This window comes from Pogoniulus pusillus, chromosome 8, assembly GCF_015220805.1.
Source record: "Pogoniulus pusillus isolate bPogPus1 chromosome 8, bPogPus1.pri, whole genome shotgun sequence".
In the NCBI taxonomy this organism is placed as follows: domain Eukaryota; kingdom Metazoa; phylum Chordata; class Aves; order Piciformes; family Lybiidae; genus Pogoniulus; species Pogoniulus pusillus.
The window spans coordinates 3442764-3470213 of NC_087271.1; the positions used below are offsets into that span (position 1 = coordinate 3442764).

General features: G+C 49.1%; 1 protein-coding gene across 17 annotated transcripts in view; it reads right to left on the reverse strand.

The window, feature by feature from the left end:
- Positions 1–27450, reverse strand: part of DOCK7 (dedicator of cytokinesis 7) — a 143911-nt gene that overhangs the window by 17882 nt on the left and 98579 nt on the right. For 9 of the 17 annotated variants that reach the window (XM_064146995.1, XM_064146994.1, XM_064146990.1 and 6 more), the window contains 15 exons: positions 26692–26862; positions 25698–25837; positions 21543–21712; positions 19543–19697; positions 17953–18135; positions 16764–16899; positions 15064–15160; positions 12571–12667; positions 10407–10541; positions 8391–8543; positions 5608–5766; positions 4326–4426; positions 3235–3427; positions 2363–2506; positions 594–725 (listed from right to left, as the gene is read on the reverse strand). In XM_064146995.1, coding sequence (XP_064003065.1) covers positions 594–725; positions 2363–2506; positions 3235–3427; positions 4326–4426; positions 5608–5766; positions 8391–8543; positions 10407–10541; positions 12571–12667; positions 15064–15160; positions 16764–16899; positions 17953–18135; positions 19543–19697; positions 21543–21712; positions 25698–25837; positions 26692–26862 — 2166 coding nt within the window. Of the gene's footprint in view, positions 1–593; positions 726–2362; positions 2507–3234; positions 3428–4325; positions 4427–5607; positions 5767–8390; positions 8544–10406; positions 10542–12570; positions 12668–14599; positions 14618–15063; positions 15161–16763; positions 16900–17952; positions 18136–19542; positions 19698–21542; positions 21713–22627; positions 22675–25697; positions 25838–26691; positions 26863–27450 lie in introns of those variants that run through there. The other 8 variants (XM_064146991.1, XM_064146988.1, XM_064146986.1 and 5 more) reach the window with 2 other exon arrangements.

The window sequence follows — 27450 nt, forward strand, 5'->3', positions numbered from 1 at the left end:
CCCCGAGCGGGCAGGGGTCCGTGCGCAGCGCCCCGAGCGGGCAGGGGTCCGTGCGCAGCGCCCCGAGCGGGCAGGGGTCCGTGCGCAGCGCCCCGAGCGGGCAGGGGTCCGTGCGCAGCGCCCCGAGCGGGCAGGGGTCCGTGCGCAGCGCCCCGAGCGGGCAGGGGTCCGTGCGCAGCGCCCCGAGCGGGCAGGGGTCCGTGCACCACCTACGTTCAGCAAGGTTCCCTCAGTAACTTCCCCACCATACAAACTAAACCCCCTCATTTCTGAAAGCTACCTTCCAGGATAAAGGCAAGAGACAGCGGTTTGGTCTTTTCCCCAGCATGCAAACCCCAGTTTAAAACAACATCTGGAAGGATAAACTTGACTGGAAATTGTAACCCTTGGATACTTCTGAAGTCACAATGAAACTTGGAAGCTGCTCCCAAGTTTCTCATGTGAAGTGCTCAGAGAGAAAATCCTGTGAGTGACCATTTGACAGCTCCTGTGTAACCTGATTTAAAAGGTTTTCCCTTAATGGGAACTTTGATTTGCTCAGCATTTGAAGTTTCTTCACAATCCACACTGCAGATGAGAATTTGAATCATTACCTGGTGAACAATCTTGCTGAATGCTTCTTGGAGTTTACCATGAATAGTAGATAGCTTCTTGGCATCTCTATTGGCTTCATGAATAGGAATAAGGACTTTGTAAACCTCATTAACGGCTTCATACATGCCAGCCTACAAAAAATAAGGTCCATCAGATTGCTCCATCAATTCAACGCCAGGAGTTAAGGCAGATTAACAGCATTTCAATTACGACACAGCAAAATAAAGAGGAGGCTTAGAGACCACTCTGATGGAATGGGCATTTGCTTCTTACACGTGGATGGAATAAAATCCTCAGCCTTGGAATCAGGAGCCTACTGCAGTACACATTGCTACCAGTAAATAAGATTATCAACAGAATTAAAACTGGGAGATTTTGGATGGCAAAAGTGGGCTACTTTGGATGGCAAGATTTGGGATGGCAAAACTGGGTTACTTTGGATGGCAAAACTGGGTTACTTTGGATGGCAAAACTGGGTTACTTTGGATGGCAAAACTGGGTTACTTTGGATGGCAAGATTTTGGATGGCAAAACTGGGTTACTTTGGATGGCAAGAATTTGGATGGCAAAACTGGGCCAGTTTGGATGGCAAAACTGGGTTACTTTGGATGGCAAGAATTTGGATGGCAAAACTGGGTTACTTTGGATGGCAAGATTTGGGATGGCAAAACTGGGCCAGTTTGGATGGTAAAACTGGGTTACTTTGGATGGCAAGATTTGGGATGGCAAAACTGGGCCAGTTTGGATGGTAAAACTGGGTTACTTTGGATGGCAAGATTTGGGATGGCAAAACTGAGCTACTTTGGATGACAAGATTTTGGATGGCAAAACTGGGCTACTTGGGATGACAAAACTGGGCTACTTTGGATGACAAGATGTTGGATGGCAAAATTGGGCTAGTTTGGATGTCAAGATGTTGGATGGCAAAACTGGGTCATTTTGGATGACAAAACTGGGCTAGTTTGGATGGCAAAACTGGGCTAGTTTGGATGGCAAGATTTTGGATGACAAAACTGGGCTAGTTTGGATGGCAAGATTTTGGATGGCAAAACTGGGCTACTTGGGATGACAAAACTGGGCTATTTTGGATGGCAAGATTTTGGATGGCAAAACTGGGCTACAATAACCTGGGCACAATAAGCTAAACAGGATCCTAACCAAATCTATGGGAATTACATCTGGAAGCTTGTGTTTTCAACCTGAGAGACTTCTGGATTCCCTTTTGGCACTTCATGAGATGGTGTTCGTGAGGTTTCCTTTGGACAGAGGGGATCCAACCCATTTTAGGCAGAGTGTCTGCACTGCATGGCTTAGCCAGCCCTCAGGGTGCTCTTGGTCTTTGCTCTGGAGTTACTGCTGCTTTGTACTCAAACCCACTGAATAATACTTCCTGTTGTGTTGTGGGGAATAATTCCTTTGGTTTGTAATGGACACACTCGTAGGAGCTCTCACACACAGCTCTCAGCCCACTCTTTTTGATGAGGAGGAAAAGTATTTCCTCCTTCCTTGACTACTGTGAACTCTCAGACATGCAGAGCTAGTGAAAGACACCAGAAACACACAACGGCCTCTTGATCCCAGCTCCCATTCTCTGCCCACTTTACTCCAGATGGCAAACTGGGCTGACTTGAACAATTAAAACTTCAACCACTCCATGCAAATAAAGTGGTTACAGTAGAGTTATGTCACAGAGAAAATATTCTCCTTCATACTGCCCAGCAGCATAAGGTTACTGAAGAAGATAAAGAAAGAAATTAAAGTCTTCTACCATGGAGAAAGATGCTGCAGCCTGTTCCAGCAGTCCCACCAGACCAGCTTCTGTGAAATACTTTCCAGAGCAGATACCTTCTTCATCTGGTGATACAACATCATCAGAAACTGCTGACTCTTCCAAAACATTGGAAGATATGTTCTAAGGAGATAGAAGGTAGACAAAATATTTTTAGTCAGGTCAAAAAACATTCAATACTGTCACAGAATCATAGAATCAGTCAGGGCTGGGAAGGGACCACAAGGATCATCTAGTTCCAACCCCCCTGCCATGGCCAGGGCCCTAGATCAGGCTGCCCACAGCCTCAGCCAGCCTGGCCTGAAACATCTCCAGCCATGGGGCCTCAACCACCTCCCTGGGCAACCTGTTCCAGGCTCTCACCACTCTCATGCTGAACAACTTCCTCCTCACATCCAGTCTGAATCTCCCCACCTCCAGCTTTGCTTCATTCCCCCTAGTCCTGTCACTCCATGAGTGGTTTTAGAGCCAGCTGATCTTCAAACAAATCCTCCTTTCTTCCAAGAGGCAGCTTCCATGTGCCTTTCATTTAACATCCTTCTGAACAAGCAGGGTACTTCAACACCTGGTTAAGCCACACATTCAAAACCACTTTCATGAACTGCACCCACTGCAGACTGGCTGCAACTAGGAGGCTGAGACCCCATGACTTACATGGAGAAATAAAAACAACTGGATTCATGCAGCCAGATGCAAACACTTAGGGGAAAGCAAGATAGTCTTCAAGCATATTCAGCAGTTGCTGTAGTGCAGTGTGAGCATGCAGGCACAGGTACACCTGCCACCTGAGATCCTCTCTACCTCAGCAGCAGATGACAACACTCCACAGGACATCAGAAGGTCACTCCTACCTGAAATGTAACACACCCTACAGGGAGGTATTTTCGGTCTTCCAGCATGCTTAGGTATTCAGCCACCAAGGCAGCAGAGTGGACCAGGCACTGGGCTGACTCAGCATGGTTGCTCCTCTCAGAGTGCTTTCCAGCCATGTTCTGCAGCCAGGTCAGGCGCAGGTCAGGGGAGTTCTGATAGCCCTTTGCAATCCTGGATGAAAAGAAAACAACTGTGATCAGTGTTTAAGTTACTTCTGCTTAAACAACAATCACCTTCGTTGCTGGGATACCTAGAAATACAGGAGGTAAGAATCCATAGGAAGGGAAAGTTACTCTAACTTTATAGATACCTGAACCAGACAAGCAACTGCAGCTCCCCCTTGATGGCAGAATGCTTTAATGGGTGACTGTTGAACCTCTTCTCCAAAGCTCCTATTTCATCTGGAGACTGGTATTAGCCAAAGGTGTTGGACAATCAGAGCAGACCTGTCTGGCTGCTCATGACAGAACCTCTGCTGCATTCCAAGAAGCCTTCAGGACCATTTGTGCACACAGCACCATGCAGTTTGGTAGCTGGAATCTTAACCTGGCTCTGGAATATCTTTTGCACATGGATACTGTGATAGGTACCATGACCAAAAAGGCTTTTGTGCAAGCAGGTCCTGGAAGATCCTTAAGTTTTCCCTGATGCAAGCAGGTAGAGTTGTTTGCTTGTGTGGAGGACGAGATTGTCACAGACTGCTGGGGAATGGAAACTATTTTCATCCAAGTTAAGCTACATAAACACCAAACAAAACCTATCAACACTGCATTCAAACACAACAGACAGGTACATATGGGTCCATGAGCACTGAGCCCTGGAACTGCTCCAGAAACAAGCTTGATTGTGCAACAGTCCAGCCCAAAAGCAACCAGCAAGTAGTTGTGTGGTTTTCAGGTGGAATGTGAGGATTAAGTTTAAAATAAAGTAATTGCTAATGGAAAATTAGGAACCACAGCACAGCAACACAATACCACCTCCTTAAGGCAGTGGGTACCAAGCTGTGTTCAAACACCATGTGAAGCAGTGACATCTCCTGTCCCTACTGTGCAACGGTCAGGAACTCTACCTGTACATCAGGTCAATCAGCATCTCTGGATCTTCCTGGTGCTCCTTCATTTTGACTGTGTCTGAGAGGATCATATGCAGGTTGAACACAAGATCCTGGACCTGTAAAGAGCATGCTGCTGTAATGAGCTGGCAAAGGGAATTGAGCTACACACTGCTATGTTAGAATCATAGAATCAAACAGGTTGGAAGAGATCTCCAAGCTCATTCAGTCCACCCTGTTACCCAGCCCTGGCCAATCAACCAGACCACGGCACTAAGTGTCTCATCCAGGCTTTTCCTGAACACCTCCAGGGACAGTGACTCCACCACCTCCCTGGGCAGCCCATTCCAATGCCAATCACTCTCTCTGCCAACAACTTCCTCCTAACATCCAGCCGAGACCTCCCCTGCCACAACTTGAGACTGCGTCCCCTTATTCTGTTGCTAGGAGCCTGGCAGAAGAGCCCAACCCCACCTGGCTACAGCCTCCCTTCAGGTAGCTGTAGACAGCAATGAGCTCTGCCCTGAGCCTCCTCTGCTGCAGGCTGCACACCCCCAGCTCCCTCAGCCTCTCCTCACAGGGCTCTGCTCCAGGCCCCTCACCAGCTTTGTCGCCCTCTACTGGACACCTTCCAGCACCTCAACATCTCTCTTGAATTGAGGAGCCCAGAACTGGACACAGCACTCAAGGTGTGTCCTGAGCAGTGCTGAGCACAGGGGCAGAATAACCTCCCTTGTCCTACTGGCCACACTGCTCCTGATGCAGGCCAGGATGCCATTGGGTCTCCTGCCCACCTGGGCACTCTGCTGCCTCATCTTCAGCTCCTCTCTACCAGCACCCCCAGCTCCCTCTCTGCCTGGCTGCTCTCAGCTACTCTGGCCCCAGCCTGTAGTGCTGCTTGGGGTTGTTGCAGCCAAAGCGCAGAACCCTGCACTTGGCCTTGTTCAGTCTCATCCCATTGGCCTCTGCCCACCCATCCAGCCTGGCAAGGTTGCTCTGAAGAGCTCTCCTACCCTCCAACAGATCCACACCTGCTCCTAGCTTGGTGTCATCTGCAAACTTACTGATGCTGGATACAATCCCCCTGAAGATATTGAACAAGCTATTAGGACCACAGCTGCTCCAAATCTTTGTCTGTTTGACCTCTGTGGTCAGAATTACATACTCAGGTCAACAAAAAACAGCCCAGCAAAACGAGTACCTCTTTCAGGGAATGCATGCACATTGCAGCTCTGGGTGGAGGCTAAAGCACAGCCTGCAAATGAACTACACATTACTTCTCTTGGGGTGTTTGTTTTACCTGATCAGGAAATGTTGTCTCCCTAAGTTCCAAATCCTCTTCAGCATAGGTCAGTATAGTCTTCAGGGAGCGTCGCAGAAACTCTTCATTGAAGTTCTGGGATGTCCCCACCAGGGATGACAGAGACATGGTCACCTGCATTTTCACTCTGGCAAAGTTCTGCAACAGAGATATTGTTACAGCATTGCTGTGAGCTGGTGGCACTGCAACAGCAGTTCTCTGCTCTTTGTGCCCACCCCCTGGGCAGGTATCGGATAGAAAACAGAGTTTTGGGAGAGTGGCTGCCTCAGAGCAAACCTCAGCTGCTGCTGAATTGCATGCTCTGATGACAGCACTATTTAGTTCCAAGAGAAGGTTCTCTTGCAGAAGAGTCAGTTTTCTCTCCTTCTGCATGCTCTCCTCTCACATACCTTAAGGAGGAGGATGCTCACCTCCCTCTTGAGCTACAGGCTCACAGGATATTAGTGTTGGAAGGGACCCAAGGAGATCGAGTCCAACCCCCCTGCCAGAGCAGGACCACACATTCTAGCATAGATCACAGAGGAGCACATCCAGACAGGCCTTGAAAGTCTTCAGGGAAGGAAACTCCACAACCTCTCTGGGGAGCCTGTTCCAGTGCTCTGGGACCCTTCCAATAAAGAAGTTCCCCCTTGTGTTGAGGTGGAACCTCCTGTGCTGCAACTTACACCCATTGCTCCTTGTCCTATCCCAGGGAGCAGTGAGCAGAGCCTGCCCCACCCCCCCCCTCCCCAGCTCTCAGATAATGATAAACATTTATTAAATCCCCTCTCCATCTTCTCTCCTCCAGACCAAACAGCCCCAGGTCCCTCAGCCTCTCTTCATAAGCCATGCCCTCCAGTCCCCTCATCATCCTTGTAGCTCTCTGCTGGACTGCCTCCAGCAGGTCCCTGTCCCTCTTCAACTGGGGAGCCCAAAAGTGAATGCAGTTCACTCAAGATGAGGTCTCACCAGGGCAGAGTAGAGGGGGAGGAGAACCTCCCTTGATCTGCTGGACACACTCTTCCTAATACACCCCAGGATCCCAGTGGCCTTCTTGGCCACAAGGGCACATTGCTGTGCCATGGTTAACTTGTTAGCCACCAGCACTGCCAGCTCCCTCTCCACAGGGCTGCTCTCCAGCAGTCACCTCCCAGCCTGTACTGGTGCAGTTTATTATTCCTTCCCAGGCAGCTCCTTTTGCTTTGATCTATCCTAAAAACTAGAGCCACTTGTAACTCACTGCTATCAGTTGACTAACAGTCCCTGGGCCCAGAACCAGTGAGTTCTTCAAGTTGTGATACTCATTGTGGGGTGCTGTAGCCAAAGCAACATAAACAAAGATGCCTGAAGAAGCATTCTGTGATCCATAGCCACACATATGCCTGCAAAGTGCCAGCTGGAAGAGTTAAGGCCGGGAACTGACTTGACAATTTCAAGTGCACATGGCTGAGTACTCATCTTGAGCCCTGCCTTCAGTTTTGGGCTCCCTAGTTTAAGAGGGACAGGGATCTGCTGGAGAAGGTCCAACAGAGGGCTAGGAGAATGATGAGGGGACTGGAGCACTGCCTGATGAGGAGAGGCTGAGGGTCCTGGGGCTTTTTATTCTGGAGAAGACTGAGAGGGGATTTAATCAATGTTTTTAAATACCTGAGGGCTGGGGGTCAGGAGGAGTGGGACAGGCTCTGCTCACTTGCTCCCTGTGATAGGACAAGGAGCAATGGATGGAAACTGCAACACAAGGGGAAATTTCTTTACTGTAAGGGTCCCAGAGCACTGAACAGGCTGCTCAGAGAGGTTGTGGAGTCTCCTTCTCTGGAGACTTTCAAGGCCTGTCTGGATGCTTTCCTCTGTGACCTGAGCTAGATTGTATAGTCTTGCTCTGGCAGTGGTGTTGGACTCAATGATCTCTTTGGGTCTCTTCCAACCCCTGACATCTGTGAGCCTGTGAGTTGAGCTGAGATGAAACTAGAGGCAAGCCCTGCATGAAAACAAACTCCTAGCATTGCTAACTCACCTCTACTAACACTGCCTTTTCAGAAGGGACACACGTAATAGCTGTGCCACAGAATAGGCTGTGTGGCTGTTAGTGCTCTCACCTAGAGCTGTGTGAGAGCAAGGCAGAGGGGAGATCCTTCAAACAGCCCCTCAAGGCCAAGCTGTCCACTGAAGAGCATGCAAACCTTAAAAAGCTCCACGTGAGCCAACAGTGCACACGCAGCCCAGAGCAGTGTGGCCAGCAGGGCAAGGGAGGGGATTCTGCCTCTTTACTCTGCTCTCCTCAGACCCCACCTGGACTACTGTGTGCAGTTCTGGAGCCCCCAACATAAGAGGGACATGGAACTGTTGGAGCAAGTCCAGAGGGCCACAAAGATGCTCAGAGGGCTGCAGCAGCTCTGCTTTGAGGACAGGCTACAAGAGCTGGGGCTCTGCAGCCTGGAGAAGAGAAGGCTTCGAGGACACCTTAGAGTGGCCTTCCAGTATGTTGAAGGGGACCTATAGGAAGGCTGGGGAGGGACTACTGACAAGGTCTTGTACTGACAGGATGAGGGGGAATGGGTTTAAACTGGCAGAGAGGAGATTTAGACTAGAAGTTAGGAGGAAGTTCTTTGCAGTGAGGGTGGTGGGACAGTGGCACAGGTTGCCCAGGGAGGCTGTGGCTGCTTCTTTTCCATTGCATGTCATGCTGATTTTCACAGTAACATCTCCAACAGCTTCTCTCTCACAGGAAGCTCCACCCAGCAGCTTACATGTAATAAACCTAGGGAGTGCAGCAGGATACTCACATTGCCAATCTCAAAGTTCTGTCTCATCAGAAGGTAGAGGGAGGCGCTCGCGTGCGACCGTATCGTGCTGATACTGCTGCTGCAGTGTCTCAGGAGCCTCAGGCACAGATCTGCACACTGCTCAGTCTCTTCTTCAAACAGCAGCTCAGGGAACTGGAAAAGCATCATGTGAGAAAAATCAGTGCTTGGAAAGGCAGGAAGAAATGCTCAGACAGAAGGCCAGGGCAATCCTCAGCAAGGAGTCCAAAGCCCTGTTTCGAGGGGAACGATGCTAGCTGGAATCACTTCACTTTTAACAGTAAGGTAAAGCCCTCACTGGCAGCACTAAAAGGCAACTCATTTTACCCACCTCTAGAGCTTGCTGCAACATCTACACTTTAGACCAAATTACATCAGTTCCAAACTCACAGGCTTAAAACTTTGAGTCTTTCTCGGTACATCTGTAGAAGCTGGGAGACTGTTTAAATTACAGGCCCATTCTAAGTGAGATTTATACAGCTCAAATTCCACCTGTGCTTTGTGTTTACTGCTGGTTAGGTGCTTCTGCCTGCTTCCTACCAGCTAGCAGGAACCCACATCACACCTGGGCTGTGTGAACTGGAGCTTTGCACGCAGCTCTCGAACTCAAAACATATAAATACAGACACTGATTGTGAAAACCAGACAGGTTTTATTAACCCCCACACCACATGTCCTGAAAATTCAACAGTTTAGTAGATGCCCCATCCCTGGAACCATTCTGCATTACTGCACCCACTTCTGGAGCCCCTATTACAAGAGGGATGTGGAGATGCTGGAGTGTGTCCAGAGAAGGGCCAGGAGGATGCTCAGAGGGCTGCAGCAGCTCTGCTGTGAGCACAGACTGAAAGAGTTGGGGCTGTGCAGGCTGGAGCAGAGGAGGCTCCCAGGTGACCTTCTTGTGGCCTTTCAGCATCTGAAGGGGGCCTACAAAAAAGCTGGGGAGGGACCTCTTAAGCTCTCAGGGAGTGACAGGACATGGGGGGAAATGGAGCAAAGCTGGAGGTGGGGAGATTCAGCCTGGATGTGAGGAGGAAGTTGTTCAGCACAGGAGTGGTGAAAGCCTGGAATGGGTTGCCCAACGAGGTGGTTGAGGCCCCATGGCTGGAGATGTTTCAGGCCAGGCTGGCTGAGGCTGTGGGCAGGCTGATCTAGGGTAGCGTGTCCCTGCCCATGGCAGGGGGAATGGAACCAGATGATCCTTGTGGTCCCTTCCAACCCTGACTGATTCTATGATTCCAGGTCAGGTTGGATGGGGCCCTGAACAATCTGATATAGATGGCCTTACTCATGGCACAGGGGTTTGACTAGATGACCTTAAAGGTCCCTTCCACCCCAAATCATTGCATCCATTGAAATACTGCATCCAGTTCTGGGCTCCCCAGTTCAAGAGGGACCTAAATGTATCTGAGAGAGTCCAATGGAGGGCTAAAAGGATGATGAAGGGACTGGAGCACTGCCTTGTGAGGCAAGGTTAAAAGACCTGAGGCTTTTTAGTATGGAGAAGAGAAGGCTGAGAGGGGATTTAATACATGTTTATCAGTATACAAGAGCTGGGTGTGAAGAAGGAAGGCACAGCCTCTTCTCACTCGTGCTCTGTGACAGGACAAGGAGCAGCAGATGTAAACTACAGCACAGCAAGGTCCATCTCAACATGAGGAAGAATTTCTTTACCTTAAGGGTCACAGAGCACTGCAACAGCCTGCCCAGAGAGGTTGTGGAGTCTCCTTCTCTAGAGGCTTTCAAGACCCATCTAGATGTGTTTCTGTGTGACCTGTGCTAGACTACATGGTCCTGCTGTGGCATGGGGTTGGACTCCTGAGGTCCCTTGCAATCCTTAACATCCTGTGATCCATTCTATGATTCTGTGATTCTACAAAAACCAATACTGCACAAAATAAATGCTTGGTGAAGCAACCCCAGTGCAAAAGAAGAAGAGAAGTCCCACCCTCCATCAGTGCTGCCCAGGATATGTTATAGCATCTGCAGGGAATTCACCTTTGAAACCAAAGCCCTCTGTGTGGCGAAGCAGTGCTGGAGATAAAGTGCACTTTGGTTGCAGGCCATGCTGTGCAGAAGCACTTTCAGCACCCCACCGAGGATACTCTCTTTGGACTCCGTCACTGAAACAGTCTGCAGGCAAAAGTAAACCAAGAGTTGCATGAGCAAAAATTGACCTCTTTGTGTCTTGTGTGTGTGAGAGAGACAAAGGAACAAAGTCAGAGCAATTCTGCTGAAAAGCCCTTTGCAAGGAGAAATTACCCACTTAGTCATCCAAAGACGAGCCAGCAGTGTGCTCAGGTCACCAAGAAGGCCAACAGCATCCTGGCCTGGATCAGCAATAGTAGGGCCAGCAGGAGCAGGAAGGGATTGTGCCCTGTACTTGACACTGGTGAGGCCACACCTCAAATGTTGGGGTTGGTTTTGCCCTGCATTTGATGCTGGTGAGGCCACACCTCAAATGCTGGGGTTGGTCTTGCCCTGCACTTTATGCTGGTGAAACCACACCTCAAATGCTGGGGTTGGTTTTGCCCTGCACTTGACGGTGGTGAGGCCACACCTCAAATGTTTAGGTTGGTTTTGCCCTGCACTTGACGCTGGTGAGGCCACACCTCAAATGTTTGGGTTGGTTTTGGACCCCTCACTCCAAGAAGGTCACTGAAGTGTTAGAGTGGGTCCAGAGAAAGGCAAAGCAGCTGAGGAAGGGTCTAGAGAACAAATCTTATGAGGAGCAGCTGAGGGAACTGGGGTTGTTTAGGTTGGAGACCTGGTTCTCTCAACTCCCTGACAGGAGGCTGCAGGCAGGCAGAGGTTTGGTCTCTTCTCCCCAGTAAAGTGTGACAGGACAGAAGGAAATGTACTCAAACTGTACCAGGGGAGATATAGGCTGGACATTAAGAAAAAAACCTTTACTGAAAGAGAGGTCAGGCACTGGAACAGGCTGCTCAGGGAGGTGGTGGAGTCACTGTCCTTGGAGTGGACATGGCACTTTGGGACATGACTTAATAGCTATGGTAGTGTTAAGTCAACAGTTGACATTGATGACCTTAGAAGTCTTTTCCAACTGAAACAGTTATTTGATTCTATGATTTGCCACAAAAGCAGAGGACAAGGCTTCCATGTGTCCTTGCTCACCTGTGGGCAGTGAGGAAACAGCTGGGTTCTGCACACAGACCAAGGAGCCTGGAAGCTTTCCTGCACTGTGCAAGGGAAGTACAGGTACAGGAAGCTGACCTGGCACCTAGCGACCTGAGGCACATTTAGAATCATAGAATCAAACATGTTGGAAGAGACCTCCAAGCTCAGCCAGTCCAACCTAGCACCCAGCCCTAGCCAATCAACCAGACCATGGCTCTAAATGTCTCCTCCAGTCTTTTGTTGAACACCTCCAGGGACATCGACTCCACCACCTCCCTGGGCAGCCCATTCCAATGCCAATCACTCTCTCTGACAACAACTTCCTCCTAACACTCAGCCTAGACCTCCCCTGGCACAACTCCAGACTATGTCCCCTTGTTCTGTTGCTGGGTGTCTGGAAGAAGAGACCAATCCCTACCTGGCTACAGCCTCCCTTCAGGTAGTTGCAGACAGCAATGAGGTCACCCCTGAGCCTCCTCTGCTGCAGGCTGCACACCCCCAGCTCCCTCAGCCTCTCCTCACAGGGCTCTGCTCCAGGCCCCTCACCAGCTTTGTCGCCCTCTACTGGGCACCTTCCAGTACCTCAACATCTCTCTTGAATTGAGGGACCCAGAATTGGACACAGCACTCAAGGTGTGGCCTGAGCAGTGCTGAGCACAGGGAAAGAATAACCTCCCTTGTCCTGCTGGCCACACTGTTCCTGATCCAGGCCAGGAAGGAACCAGGGGAAGTGGCTGGAATATAGCAGGACTTGGGAGATTTTTACAGTTCATTGCTGAGTACTATGAGCAACTGCTTCTTATACTACAAAAAGGGGAAGACTGAAGGCAAGTACTGACATTTCTAAGCAGGTTATTGTGGGCTGAGGATCAGGAGAAGCACTGCTCCCACTTCCCGCTGTAGCGCAGACAGACCTGACAGCATCTGTACAATTAAGAGGTGGCAGGAAGGTTTTGTTTACCAAGCTGCTGCCTGGCCAGGTGATCACAGTGCCAGTACATCCCTGTCTCCTTAGCACCCTTACCTGTACAACTATCTCTAGTGTATCCAAAATAATCAGATTGGCTTCCGTCGCCAGATTTCCATCGATGAGTGCCTCGTGTTCAATCTCTGCCCTTGACCTAACCAGGGGAAAGAAAACAGCAAAATGACTTTCTGTTTAAGAAAGTCCAAAATATTCTCTTGTTAGCAGGAAGCTCCCAGACACAATTCATGTAGTTATTACTGGACAGCACTAGGAGGATATTTGAGTACATCTGTTAAGGGGACAGGAAGGAAGACTCAGTCTTTGACATACACAAACTCACACAGGCTCGACGTTGACCATGCTAGGAGAGATCACACTGCTCTCTGAACACTTGGTTACTCTCCCAAGAACACAGCAACAGTTTAGAATCCAAGCCCAAGTCAGAACTGGTTTAGTAGCATGGTTAGGCATGCAACAGCACAACCAGGAACAGAACATATGGGGTTATGTTATAGGCTATGGACACACGGTGGTGCTACGCGAGCTGGTCTGTCTGCACGGTTGGTCCCAGCAGCTACATCGGTTGCAGCACAGAGAGTGCAATCCTTGTCCTTTGCAGCTCTTGAAGAGTGTCTTCCTCTCCAAGACAAGTGGCAAAGTCTTGCTGTTATACACCAGGCACTCACTTTCCTGGAAAGCCTTAGGAGGTTCATACACCCACTCGCACTGGCTCCAGGAATTCAGCAACAAGCACCTAGCCTCAGCGGCACAGGCTGCGCTTGGCCACCATCCAGCAGTGTATCTAAGGAGCTCAGCTATGGCCTGCCCTGTCACAGGTGCCATCTGTGACAGACTCATGCCAGGCAGGAGTGTGACCCATGGGAACTGACAAAACCCAAGCAAAATGCACACCAAAGGGGACTGCAGCTCTCTCGGTCTTGGACCTGCACTGCAGCAACCCTCCCCAGACATACTCTGCTTCCTCTGGGAGCTGTCTCACACGTGCTTTATCTGCTCTTCAGACTCCACAATGCGAAGACCTGGGACCTGGCCCTATGTAAAATAGTATCATCTGGATATAATAAACCTCCCTGCAATTAGCTTTGCACAATTCTTGGTGTGGAAAGCCTTGCTTTCAGGTTTCAAAGGGCCAGACTCTACTTCAGCAAGCAGGATGCAGTTGCAGTGCCACAGGAGTTCAGTGCAATGAACCCAGGTCACAGTGAGCAAATATGGGATAAAAAAGCAGGTTTCTAGAGCTATCTACTCAGATGGGTTTGTGGGGTAGGATACTGCCCTTTGACCATCACAGCGTTTCACACAGCTGCTCAACATGTACATAAGGTCCTCCTTGGAAGGAAAAGGCTCAAACCCAGTGTCAGCAGTAAACTGATGAGTCCTTCAGGCCAAATTTTAATCTGGTGTTACTCTGTGCACAGCTGTGCTATGGTGGAATTTCCATCTAGGTCACTTCAACAGTAGATTGAAGCAGAGTGGTCATTTGGCTTTCCCAGTGCCTCAGCAGGACCTAGGACCTTGGACAAGATGCCACTACTCGACATAACAAGAGGTTACAAAGCAACCAGAAGCTGTGAAGATCTGCTTGCTACTCCAGGCATCAAAGAATCAACCAGGTTGGAAGACACCTCCAAGCTCCAACCTAGCACCCAGCCCTATCCAATCAACTAGACCATCATCAATGTCTCCAAGGGTAAAATTTGGCCTGATCTCCAACTAGGCTCTGAAGATGCCATTCCTCAGCTTCTTCAGAGCTTCACCTGGGTTGAGATTGCTTTCCTAAGATGAGAAACAATTCTTTTGCTGGGAGGTTGCCATTTGAGGAAACAGAAAACGTGCACAGCAAAGCTCAATCATAACTCCTGAGCCCTCTGGATTAAAACCACGCCAAGAGAAGGAATTTTACAAGAAATGGGTGTAAGAAGCAGAAAGAGCTCATTCCAATCAGCTGCACATACACACACACACACTGAAAAACTTCTGCCAAGCATCACAAACAACGCTGTGATGATTGAATCTGCAGATGTACAAAATGGCAATTTAGAACTGCACACCAATGCTACAGTACCTGGCTGGTTTGTGGCTTCTAAAAGCACAGCACATGTGGAAAAACAATCAAAGTGATGGATTAGGAGAGGAAAGGAAAGAGAGCTTTGACAGCTCCAGAATGCTCTCATGGAATAAAGCAAATCGGACGTGGGATATATTTGCTACCTGTGAAAACTGCTAATGCATCTTCTCTCTAAATTACAGCTTACTACAGGGGGTTGAGAAGGTAATGGATTGGATCAGTCACTTTAAATCTCATTTTGAAATCTAAGCAAGCAAGAGGACAGTGGAGAAGCAAAGGATTAGAGAGGGCAGTGCTGGACTAAAAGCCATCTGCACACTGCCGGCCCTGTTCCACCTGAGGGCCCAAAGCTGCTAAGAGCTAAGCGGACTGCTGCCATTGACCTTCTATGGGGAGAGAGAGACCCTGTCTTATCACAGCTACTGTCACATTGCTCATGTGGAAGGAGAAGGCAGAGTTACTTGTCAAGCTTCTCTGTGTTTTGACGCCAGTGGGTCATATCCTTTCTCCATCTTAGGTTCTCCTGACTTCCAAACGCGCTCCCAGAAGGGCTTCTCTCTGCAAGACAGCATCCAGACAACAGCAATCAGCTCATGCTAATTTTTTTTGCATGGTTAGCAATCTGTTTACAAGTGACAGATGACAGCAAACTATGACTTCCCGGAGCTCAAGACATTTGCATGGGTACTAATTCTGTCTCTGCTGAGTGGCATGAGAGGCTGCTTCACTTGCAGCGGGTTTTGTGCACAAGGGTGCCATAAGCGATGCAGAGCGCTTTGTGTGCTGCCACATTTCAGCTCACTGCAGAGCTGAGAGAGAGCCAGCTGAGACACTCAAATCAGGGAGGTAACTCTCAGAGCTGGGAAGAGAAGCACCTTCCCTGGACTGGGTGTGGCAATCCTCAGCAGCCTGATACTGCTGTCCTCAAATGGCACATGGTCATGTTGTCAGGGTGGGACTGAACGCTCCTTAGAATCATGGAATGGTCTGGGTTAGAATGGACCTTAAAGACCATCTTGTTCCAGCCCCCCAACCATGTGCAGAAACACCTCACAGAATCAGCCAGGTAGGAAGAGTTCTCCAAGCTCATCCAGTCCAACCTATCACCCAGCCCTGTCCAATTTCTTCTTACTAGGTTCCTTCCTCCAACTAAAGCAGGTTGCTCAAGGACTCATCCAGCCTGGCTTTGAACACTTCCAGGCTTGGAGCATCCACAAATTCTCTGGGCAACTTGTTTTGGTGCCTCATCACCCTCATGGAGCAGAATTTCTTCCTAATGTCTAACCTAAATCTAGCTTTTTCCCATTTGAAACCATTATCCCTTGTCCTGTCACTCCATGCCTTTGGCAAAAGTCCCTCCCCAGATCTGCAGCTCTCTTGGAATACTGCAAGGCTGTTCCAAGGTCTCACCAGAGACTTTTCTCCAGGCTGAACAACTAACTCCAACTCTCTCAGACTGTCTTCATAGGACAGGTACCCTTCCTATCTCAGTCTTTGCTGTCTTGATTCTCACTGCTGGGAGGGCAGGAGAATATCAACTAATGAAGGCAATCAGGCCAGATTCAGGTGAAAAACTTCTCTCTGAAGTGATTCATCAATTATGCCCCCAAAATATTTGCTTAGCTTAGCTGACAGTGACTGGCTCACATGCACCCGGATGCACAGCTCTGATTCTTGTCCTAATCCCTAGGTTGTACTTCCTCCCAAACAACATGAACAGCAAGAATCACCAGAAGGTGCTTGCTGCCCCAACTACTGATTATTTCAAGCCTCAGTAAGTCAGCAGAAATACTCAGGCATTTCCAGGCAGTTTGTTTTCCACTCTGATCTTTGCACAGGACATAGAAGAAGGTGGCTCTGAAAGATGCTCCACTGGAAGGAGTTCAGGCAAAAACAATCCATAAGTGAGAGCTGATCACCAAAAAAATAAAAGATCAAGTAATAAATAAACTGCCTGGAGATGGAACTTAGGACAAGCATAAAGATTTTGCAGAGCCACTGAAGCATGCAGCAAACAGCTCTTCCTAGAGGCCTTGCTGTCTGAGTATCTTGATGGGTAGCATCCCACACCCCAGAAGGGTGCAAGTATTTGTTGGGGATGGGAGTAGCTAACCCTGGGGACAGGGGAACAGGGGACAGTACAGAGAACTTCTTTACTTACCTAGCTGTCCTCTGCTTCTTCGCACCATTTCCTGCCTTGCCCCTATGCTTCCCAAAATAGCTTCTTCAAGTTTGGCTCTCATGTCTTTTGACTTCTTGAATGTCAGACTGTTCATTCTTTCAAACACTTTCTTGCCCTGCAAGTTTCAAAGGAGAGCCTGAGGGAAGATTCTTTCTATCTGGGATGTGTTCTAATCATTAACAACTCAAAATATCTTCCTTGTCTAAAGACATGGAGGAAGAAAGGAACACAGATTTAGTTGCTAGCTAGATAAGCATGGCTACATAGAATCTACCAGGCTGGAAGAGACCTCCAAGCTCAGCCAGTCCAACCTAGCACCCAGCCCTAGACAATCAACCAGACCATGGCACTGAGTGCCTCATCCAGTCTTCTCTTGAAGACCTCCAGGAACGGTGCCTCCACCACCTCCCTGGGCAGCCCATTCCAATGCCAATCACTCTCTCTGCCAGGAACTTCCTCCTAACATCCAGCCTATACTTCCCCCGGCACAACTTGAGACTGTGTCCCCTTGTTCTATTGCTGGTTGCCTGGGAGAAGAGGCCACCCCCCACCTGGCTACAACCTCCCTCCAGGTAGTTGTACACAGTAATGAGGTCACCCCTGAGCCTCCTCTTCTCCAGGCTAAACAACCCCAGCTCCCTCAGCCTCTCCTCATAGGGTTTGTGTTCCAGGCCCCTCACCAGCCTTGTTGCCCTTCTCTGGACACATTCCAGCATCTCAACATCTCTCTTGAATTGAGGGGCCCAGAACTGGACACAGTACTCAAGGTGTGGCCTGACCAGTGCTGAGTACAGGGGCAGAATAACCTCCCTTGTCCTACTGGCCACACTGTTCCTGACGCAGGCCAGGATGCCATTGGCAGAAAACTCTCTTCTTGTTGACAGCAAGCAAAATGGCCAAGAGCTATCCCTTCTCCCTGCAGCAGCGTTTCCCAACAGCACAAGCTGCCTGAGAACTGAGAAACATGGCATGGGCACTTGCATGGCTGAAAAGGAGGCAGGGGAAAAGGCTGGAGGCTACCACAGAGACATGGATTTGGGATACAGGAAATACTTGGGAGAAAGCAGGAAATGCCTTTCTGCAGCCATGTAAAGGATGGGAGTGTACCATTCCTTGGGCTAGCCCCAGGAGGAACTGCAGGAGGCTAGAACAAAGTAGCACCCAGTACCTTGTATTCAAAGCAGGACACACATAGATAAAGCAAGTCCAGCAGGCGGTTGAGCTGCAGCACTGAGAGGTCTGTGAACCACTTCTGCAGGACGCTTTCATCGGCGTTCTTCAGCACCCACAAGAGGCAGATCAGGAGGCTGCGGCTGGACTCTGTTGAGAAGGTGGAGTGCTGCCTGCCGCTCTGAAAGAGACATTGGCACGCTGCAGTTTGGGTCCAAACACTTCAGTCATCACCCAAAGCACCTGCACCAGCTACTAGCTCAGCCTAAAGTCATTACCAGATAGGAAAAGAAGGTGCACAGGCATTCTTTGCTGACAGCTGGAAGAGAAACATTTCCCTTTGCCAAGCCAAGAGCTCACTGGAGCTGATAGTCAGTCAAGCCACAAGAGTAAAGCAGAAGTCTGAGCCAAAACAACCACATTACATGAATTGGTTTCTGTTCAGGCAGCAAACCATCCCCTCCCTCAAGATGCCTTAAATCATCTCCAGCAGGTTAAGAGTTAAGCAGAGGAGCTCCACTATCTCATGGGTCAGTGCCTCACTTAAAATCCACCCTGAAGTCCTGACGCAGGAGTAGAGGGAGGAGAAGGCAGAAAAGGACGGGTCTGTCTGCTGTGGGAACCAGGAGGATTCCCTCCCTGTGCAGAGAGCAGGGAAGATGGCCCATGAGATTTAGAGGTGTGTAAAGGGTTAACTGTCCGGGGAGAGTGGTCTTGACCCTGACCCCAGGGCCTCCTGACTCCTCCCTGGGGGTGGGTTGGAGCCTTACTCCAGGTGTAGTGGTTCTATTACCTGTATTTGAGTCCAATGCCAATCACTCTCTCTGCCAACAACTTCCTCCTAACATCCAGACTAGACCTCCCCTGGCACAACTTGAGACTGTGTCCCCCTTGTTCTGTTGCTGCTTGCCTGGCAGAAGAGCCCAACCCCACCTGGCTACAGCCTCCCTTCAGGGAGCTGTAGACAGCAATGAGCTCTGCCCTGAGCCTCCTCTGCTGCAGGCTGCACACCCCCAGCTCCCTCAGCCTCTCCTCACAGGGCTGTGCTCCAGGCCCCTCACCAGCTTTGTTGCCCTCTGCTGGACACCTTCCAGCACCTCAACATCTCTCTTGAATTGAGGGACCCAGAACTGGACACAGCACTCAAGGTGTGGCCTGAGCAGTGCTGAGCACAGGGAAAGAATAACCTCCCTTGTCCTGCTGGCCACAATATTCCTGATCCAGTCCGGGATGCCATTGGCTGTCTTGGCCACCTGGGCACACTGCTGCCTCACCTTCAGCTACTATCTACCAGCACCCCCAGGTCCCTTTCTTCCCAGCTGCTGTATCAGGGAAAAAAGAAAATAGGAGGAATCTTGATCAGAAAAGAGAATTCTTCCATTTGCTGAGGTCTGTGAATTCCACCCCTGCTTAGCAGTCACAACCCCACGCACAGATGATTTGATCCTCTTTTGTCTTTCCCCTCTCTGCCTCTCTAACACCCAGCTGCAAACAGATGCGAGTCCCTTCCACTCCAGGACCTGCACGTGTAAACCTCTGCTTGCTGACACAGCTGGAGGGTCAGGGAATAGGGAGGGATGGTTTGTACCGACGAGGTGAGCAGAAAGCTGCTGGGCCGGGTGAGCTGCGGGACTGAGGTTCCCGCGATGGCCATGGCCACGGTCTGGCTGATCATGCTGCTGCCCTCGCTCTCGTAGTCATCAGCGGCGACGCAGCTCGGCCTCCCTCGCTGGTTCTGACTCTCTGTTGAGAAAGATGTCCATCCAGTCAATGCCCACAGGTAAAGCTCCTCTCCCCAGCCTCCCCCCACAGTGCTGCTTTCACTGAAAATCACACACAGCTCCCTGCAGCACTGGGCCTTGAGGTTGTGCAGAGCAGAGACAACAAAGAATTTCAAATGCAACCTACAAAATCTCAGTCTCAGGAACCCTTCTGAGAGTAAGGCCATGAATACTTCTCTCCAAATCCTTACTTGCAGAACCCTTCTGAGAGTAAAGCCTTGAATACTTCTCTCCAAATCCTTACTTGCACTTCTACTGCCCCATTAAACTCAAAGGATGTACAAGACAAGTCCAAATTCCAAACCATTCCAGACCTGACATAACTCACTGCTGCTACTCTTCAGGATACTTTGGAAAGCAGCCCTGAAATGACCTGCTGACAGGGCACACACCAAGAGGAAGATGAGGAACTCTGATTATCCTTTCAAATTACTGTGAGAATTGGACTGCCCCTCTGGGAGGTTGTAGTGAGGTGGGTGTTGGTCTCTTCTCCCAGGTAACTAGTGACAGACAAGAGGGAATGGCTTCAGGCTGCACCAGGGGAGGCTCAGGTTGGGTATTATGAAAAAAACATTCACTGCAAAGGGGGAACAGGCAGGGAACAGGCAGGGAACAGGCAGGGAACAGGCAGGGAACAGGCAGGGAACAGGCAGGGAACAGGCAGGGAACAGGCAGGGAACAGGCAGGGAACAGGCAGGGAACAGGCAGGGAACAGGCAGGCGGAGAGTAACTATCTCGACATAGAGAATCACAGAATCAAGCAGGTTGGAAGAGACCTCCAAGCTCAGCCAGCCCAACCTAGCACCCAGCCCTGGCCAATCCACCAGACCATGGCACTAAGTGCCTCATCCAGTCTGTTCTTCAACACTTCCAGGGATGGTGACTCCACCACCTCCCTGGGCAGCCAATTTCAATGCCAATCACTCTCTCTGCCAGGAACTTCCTCCTAACATCCAGCCGAGACCTCCCCTGGCACAACTTTAGACTGTGTCCCCTTCTTCTGATGCTGATTGACAGGCAGAAGAGACCAACCCCCACCTGGCTACAACCTCCCTCCAGGTAGTTGTAGACAGCAATGAGGTCACCCCTGAGCCTCCTCTTCTGCAGGCTGCACACCCCCAGCTCCCTCAGCCTCTCCTCATAGGGCTCTGCTCCAGGCCCCTCACCAGCTTTGTCGCCCTCTGCTGGACACCTTCCAGCACCTCAACATCTCTCTTGACTTGAGGAGCCCAGAACTGGACACAGCACTCAAGGGGTGGCCTGACCAGTGCTGAGCACAAGGGCAGAAGAACCTCCCTTGTCCTCCTGGCCACACTGTTCCTGAGCCAGCCCAGGATGCCATTGGCTCTGCTGCCCACCTGGGCACTCTGCTGCCTCATCTTCAGCTACTTTCTACCAGCACCCCCAGGTCCCTCTCTGCCTGGCTGCTCTCAGCCACTCTGTCCCCAGCCTGTAGTGCTGCTTGGGGTTGTTGTGGCCAAAGTGTAGAACCCTGCACTTGGCCTTGTTCAACCTCATCCCATTGGCCTCTGCCCACCCATCCAGCCTGGCAAGGTCCCTCGTAACTCAGAACTAGAACCAGTGAAGGGTTCTGCAGCACCACTGGAGAACCCAAACACTCAATGACCTTGAGGGTCTTTCCCAACCTCACTGACTCTTAGGAGATGGAAGTGAAAAGACATCGAGGTTCTGATTCAGAAACAATCGCATCCAACAGCAAAGGGGTTTGCAGCCCCACTTCAGAAGCCAGAGCACTCAGGTCTTGCGAGCAGCCAAAGATCTATTGAAAGCAGAGAGTATCAAATACCTGTGAAGTCATAGAGCTGAGGCACGGTCTCCATGATCACACCAATCAGAGGTAGATACAGCATTGCCACCCGGGCCTTTACCTGGGGGTCAGTGTACCGCGGATCCGAGTCGTGGCTGGACAGCAAGTTGTGTACCATATTGATGACCTTCTTATGCAATCCAAACAAACTGTCAAGAGAGAGTTGGGTCACACAGATTAGTGAATACCTTCAAAGCAAACTATACTTTGTAACTAAAGGGCTTCACAAAAGGGGTACAAAAATAATAAAAAGCCATTTCTTATTTTTAACTTCACCTAAAGCACCACAAGATGGATTTTTGGGTCTGGCTTTTTGCTGTGCCATGTAACATGTACCAGAAAATATCTTGTGGAGGTGCAGACCCAATATCCTATCAACACTCTTAGACTATTTTTCCACACACTGAGGCCCCAGCTACTGCTCCACTGAAGTACTGAGTCTGCTAAAGGCCATTAGGAGAACTTGGGGAATATAGAAAACAGGGAGAGAAACTGGAGAGGACAGTGTGTTTAGTGGGAAACTATTCGTTGTGTTATTTTGTTTGCTTGCTTCTATTTAACATCACTCAGAGAGAGAAGCCCTCCTAAGAGAGAACATTCCTGTCACTGCATGGTCAGGAAGTTTTCTGCTTCAGTTTCCCAACCCTTTGTGTAATTATTCAACCAAAGCAGCAGATTATGTAGCCTTGATTCTGAATTCAAGGTGTCAAAGAAACGGAGAGGTAGAAGAAGCAATTCTGCTCCAGCCTTTCTCATTACTGAAAACCAAACAATGGCATGGCCCAAGCACCATCCCCTTTGACAGGGCACCCCACATGAGTCTCCTCAGTGCTTGTGCACCCCCCCCCAAGTCCCCCAAATCTCTCAAGAACTCGCTCTGCTCCTTTCCATTCCCTCAGCACCACACAGAGGCAAAACTCTCTCAGAGCAAATAGCAGCTATCTCAGTAGCTATTTGCTTCTGTAGGCAAACCAGGCCAAGAAGGCAACTTTACCCCATGCATGAAGCAGCCAAGGAAGCTCATACATTATGCATTAGCAGAACATAAGCTTCAATGTTCAGACCTGAGGTATTAAAACAAGTGCTGAATTTCAGGCAGTATCCACTTTACCTGAAAAGTAGAGTTGAGTTCTGGTTAAAAAAAGACAAGAGGTTTGGACTGGATTGTTGGGGGGGTTAAAATGACTAAAGAGGAGGACTTCAGCTAGTTGCAGCTACACCTCTTTCCTGTGCTTTTTTAATCAAGCCCTAATGAGATCCTGCAATTGCTTGTGTAATTTGTGAGACCCTTAACAGCTAGGAAGGAAATGCTTGCTGGAGTGACTGGTTCCTTCAGATTAAGGTTAAATACAAGTCATCCTGTTGTTCCTTTGAAGGAGTGGCACCTAGGTTGTGTTTCTCACAGTTCAAGGGAAGCTGCCCTGTGGGCCAAGGAACTGTAGATAGAAAAAAATAGATCCAAACAAAGTAGCTTAGCTCAAAGCTACAGCTACATGGATATTTCTTTTTGGAAGAGAACTTTATGATCACTGAGTCCAGCTGTTAACCCAGCACTGCCAGGGGACCACTAAACCATACCCCTCAGCACCACATCTCCACAGCTTTTCAATCCCTCCAGGGATAGGGACTCCACCACTGCCCTGTGCAGCCTCTTCCAGGGCTTGACAACTCTTTCAGGGAATAAATTCTTCCTAGCTTCAAACTGAACCAACCACAGCACAACTTGAGGCTGTTACATCCTATCCTATCACTTGTTACTTGGGAGAAGAGACCAACCTCCCCCTGGCTGCAAACTCCTTTCAGGGAGTCGTAGAGAAGCAGGTCGCCCTTCAGTCTCCTTTTCTCCAGGCTGAATGACCCCAATTCCCCAGCTGCTTCTCATCAGACCCTTCATTAGCTTCACTGCTCTCCTTTGGACATGCTCCTGCACTTTTCCTCTTATCCAGAAGAGAGCAGGTAGCATGGTAGAGTGATCCACAGAGAAAGAAGGAAACACAGCTCTCTAATCTTTCTGTCTGACAATGCAATGAATTGATCTTTCCACACTCCAAATGTCCCCTCTGTTAGCCCTGGCCTGAGTCTGTGTCAATACCACACACTCTGGGGACCCAAATTTTGTCACTGAATCCAGAGGGTCAAATCCTGATTTTCCTTTCATGTTGATCAATGTGGGCACCATGGACATCATGAGAGGAGCAGTGCAAATAGTAACCAAAGCACCACAGCACTGCTTGCAGAGACAAATCTGCTCAGGGTCTGGCTGCTTGGACTCAGAACAGATCTGAACAGACTGGTACACATCTTATGATGGATCTACCAGGGCAAATGTAGAATCATAGAAGTGACCAGGTTGGAAGAGAACTCCAAGCTTATCCAGTCCAACCTAGCACCCAGCCCTGTCCAATCAACTAGGCCATGGCACTAAGTGTCTCATCCAGGCTTTTCTTCAACACCTCATTTATGGCATCACCTTCTTCTCCAACAGGAAGCAGAATTAATCCCAGGCTCACAGGATGTTAGGGGTTGGAAGGGACCCAAGGAGATCATCGAGTCCAACCTCCCTGCCAGAGCAGGACAATCCTATCTAACACAGATCACAGAGGAACACATCCAGACAGGCCTTGAAAGGCTCCAGAGAAGGAGACTCCACAATCTCCCTGGGAAGCCTATTCCAGTGCTCTGTGACCCTTACAGTAAAGAAGTTCCCCACTGTGTTGAGGCAGAATCTCTTTTGCTGCAACTTACACCCATTGCTCCTTGTCCTTAATGTTTATCTCTTGAGACCTCTTGGTAAAAGGACAGCATTAACCATGAATCATCAGCATTTGTTGACTTGGCTGATATTTCTGAGTCCACCTTGAGAAAAATGCCTATGAGAGAACTTAGGACTGTGGAAGCCATCAATAATTCCCATTGAAACCCATTTCAAAGAAGCAAGGCAGAACATAGCCCTAAATAAAACCAGTAACAGAGTAGATGTCAGAGCTGCAAGCTACACTCCTACTTCAGAAAATTATTTGCTGCAGAAGCCAGGCAAGCCACCAACAAACTCTATTTGCTTGACTCTCTTTGCCTATTGATGCAAGTCACAGGGGCCTCATCAATGCATAATTTATGTCTGAAAAGAGCTGGGAGGACCACAGGCAAAATATATATTGTAGCATTTAAACCCACTAGCAACAGAGATTTCCTACATGTTGAAAGTTATTCTCTTGTTACAGCTGAGAAAAGCTATTTTCCTCTTAGAGCTCCAGCAGTGCCACTGTGGCAGCTGGGGGGGTCAGGCAGGAATTTCTTCCCCTTCCTCTCAGCTGGAAAAGTGTGATTGAAGTCATTTTTACAGAGTCATGGCTAAGGAAGGAAGAAAGAAATATGAGGGATAGGGAGAAAGAAGAAGAGTTTTAAAGAACAGGTTTCTTATCTTCTCAGCTCACCAATTTCATGGAACCCCTTAAGTTGGAAGAGACCTCAGATATCATCTACTCCAACCTCCCTGCCACAGACAGACACACCTCACAAATAGACTTGGCTGCTTAAAGCCTCATTCAGCTCTGGCCCTGAACATCCCAGGGAGGAAGCAGCCACGACCTCCATAGGCAACCTATTCCAGAGTCTCACCACCCTGCTACCGAGGAACTTCTTCCTAAGATCCAGTCTAACCCTGCTCTCCCTCGGCTTCAAACCATTCCCCCTTGTCCTGTTGCTAGACACCCCTAGGACAAGTCCCTCTCCAACCTTCCTGTAGGATCCCTTCAGGTACTGGAAGGCAGCCCCAAGGTCCTTCTGGAGTCTTCTCTTCTCTGGGCTGAACAACCCCAGCTGCCTCAGCCTGTCCTCAGAGCAGAGGTGCTCCAGCCCTCCAAACATCCTTGTGGGCCAGCACTGGACTCACTCCAACAGTTCTGTGTCCTTCTTATGCTGGAGACACCAGAACTGGACACTATATTTGAGGTGGGTCTCACAAGAGCAGAGCAAAGGGACAGAATCACTTCTCATGCCCTGCTGGCCGCACTCTTCTCGATGCAACCTTTTCATTCTATCCATAGCTGAGCTTGTTTTGCACCCACCATTTGCTTGGAGCTACAAATAACTCTTGGAGGGGGGGAGGAATAAATAATAACTGTAAAGATTTACCCTTCTGCATCAGGATCCAAGATGACAGCCAGTTCTGTTAACACCAGCCCAGCCAAGTAATGCTGCTGGCGGAAAGGCACAGACAGCTCAAACATGTTTGCGATCTTCTGGTCTTGGACGTTTGTGGAGAACCCTGAACTCTGTGCAGTTAAAAACAAATGAAAGCCAACTTTCAGAAGCTGGAGCCTTGGAATGCAGAGGCAAAGCTTATGGAATACATGGGAAGCAGCTTTGAGAATTAAAGGCAGTCTCAGGTGAGCTTCCTTTACCCTTTTTTGTTTGGGTCTAGCCACATCTACTCACTCTGCACTTAATGTGCTCATTAAGCCTACTGTTAATTGTGTTTGTTATCATCTCCACACCTCACTAGGTTAAGTCTTATGGAACTTAAGCCAAGTAACCTCTAAAAGTGGATTAGGTGTACTTTTAACTTCTTAACTTAAAAGTTAAACTTTCAGACTTTAAAACTTGAAAGTTTTATTTAAAAGTTAAAAAGGGTAAAGTTAAAAAGAGTAACTACTAACTTTACACTTTCTAACTCATGCATGGCAGCTCTTATTCAGGCTAAAGAAAGCTTTAATTTGATTTAGTTGAGGTCGTTTTGCCACTAATTAATCCACTTCAACACCACACTGGTTAATTGCAATTCATTATTCTGAGTAGGGCAGGAATAAGCTGCAGGGCACGAGAAAGATCCTCAGTTTGGGAGAAAAAGGTTACATTGGACAAAGTATTTTCTTTAATGGCTCATTTGTGTTCATATAGGAGGGGGTTAGGGCCTTAAGGACAGCGTGTGGTCAGTATGAGGATAGGGATTCCTATTTCATTCATAAAAGATCAAAAGAAGATAAAAGTAATGTGGAAGGAAAAATTAAACACTTCACAAACAGCAAGCAGAGACTGAACAGAGAGATGACAGAACAGCCTCCTATGATTTAAGTCCCAGAACAAAGCTCAGCTTGCATTTCCACAAAGGATCCCTGTCACAGAGTACCTGAGAAGTTGCTGAAGACACAGATGGTGATGGAGATGCAGGTGGTGTGAGCAAGCTGCAAGGCAAATTCAAGGTGACGTAGTGCTCGTGGCTGCAGATGATACGGAGGAAGTCCAGCCTCAAAGATGCCAGGTTACTTGGATTTGATAAGGAATACAGCTTTGTGGAGACCTGGCAAGTTAAGCCCAAAACATTGCAGTTAGGACCAGGAGAGAATGTAAATGCAGCCTGAGCCCACCCTGTCCCACCACTGCTCCCTACAGACACTTCCAAAGCAAGAACTGGTATCATTTCATGGTCACATCACTGTTGTGCTATAGATCACACTGCTAGTGTGCAGGAGGCATCTCTATCCCAGGCAGGGGCTTAGAAATCAGGGTAAGGTGTCTATGACAGACATCTCTATTTAGACAAATGGACAACTATGTACTGCACATAGCACATCCACAGTCCTCTGATTTCAGGAGGGAGTTATGAGTAGGAGGACCACACAGTGTGATGCATTAGCAGGTCAGATGTAGGTTGGCTAATACACAGTAGGCAGCAACTCAAAAGCTGTTGCTATTCTTGCCCCTTCGTTATAGTATTTTAGACTGCAGCAAAAATCATAGAATCAGACAGGTTGGAAGAGAGCTCCAAGCTCAGCCAGCCCAACCTAGCACCCAGCCCGGTCCAGTCAACCAGACCATGGCACTAAGTGCCTCATCCAGGCTTCTCTTCAACACCTCCAGGCACAGTGACTCCACCACATCCCTGGGC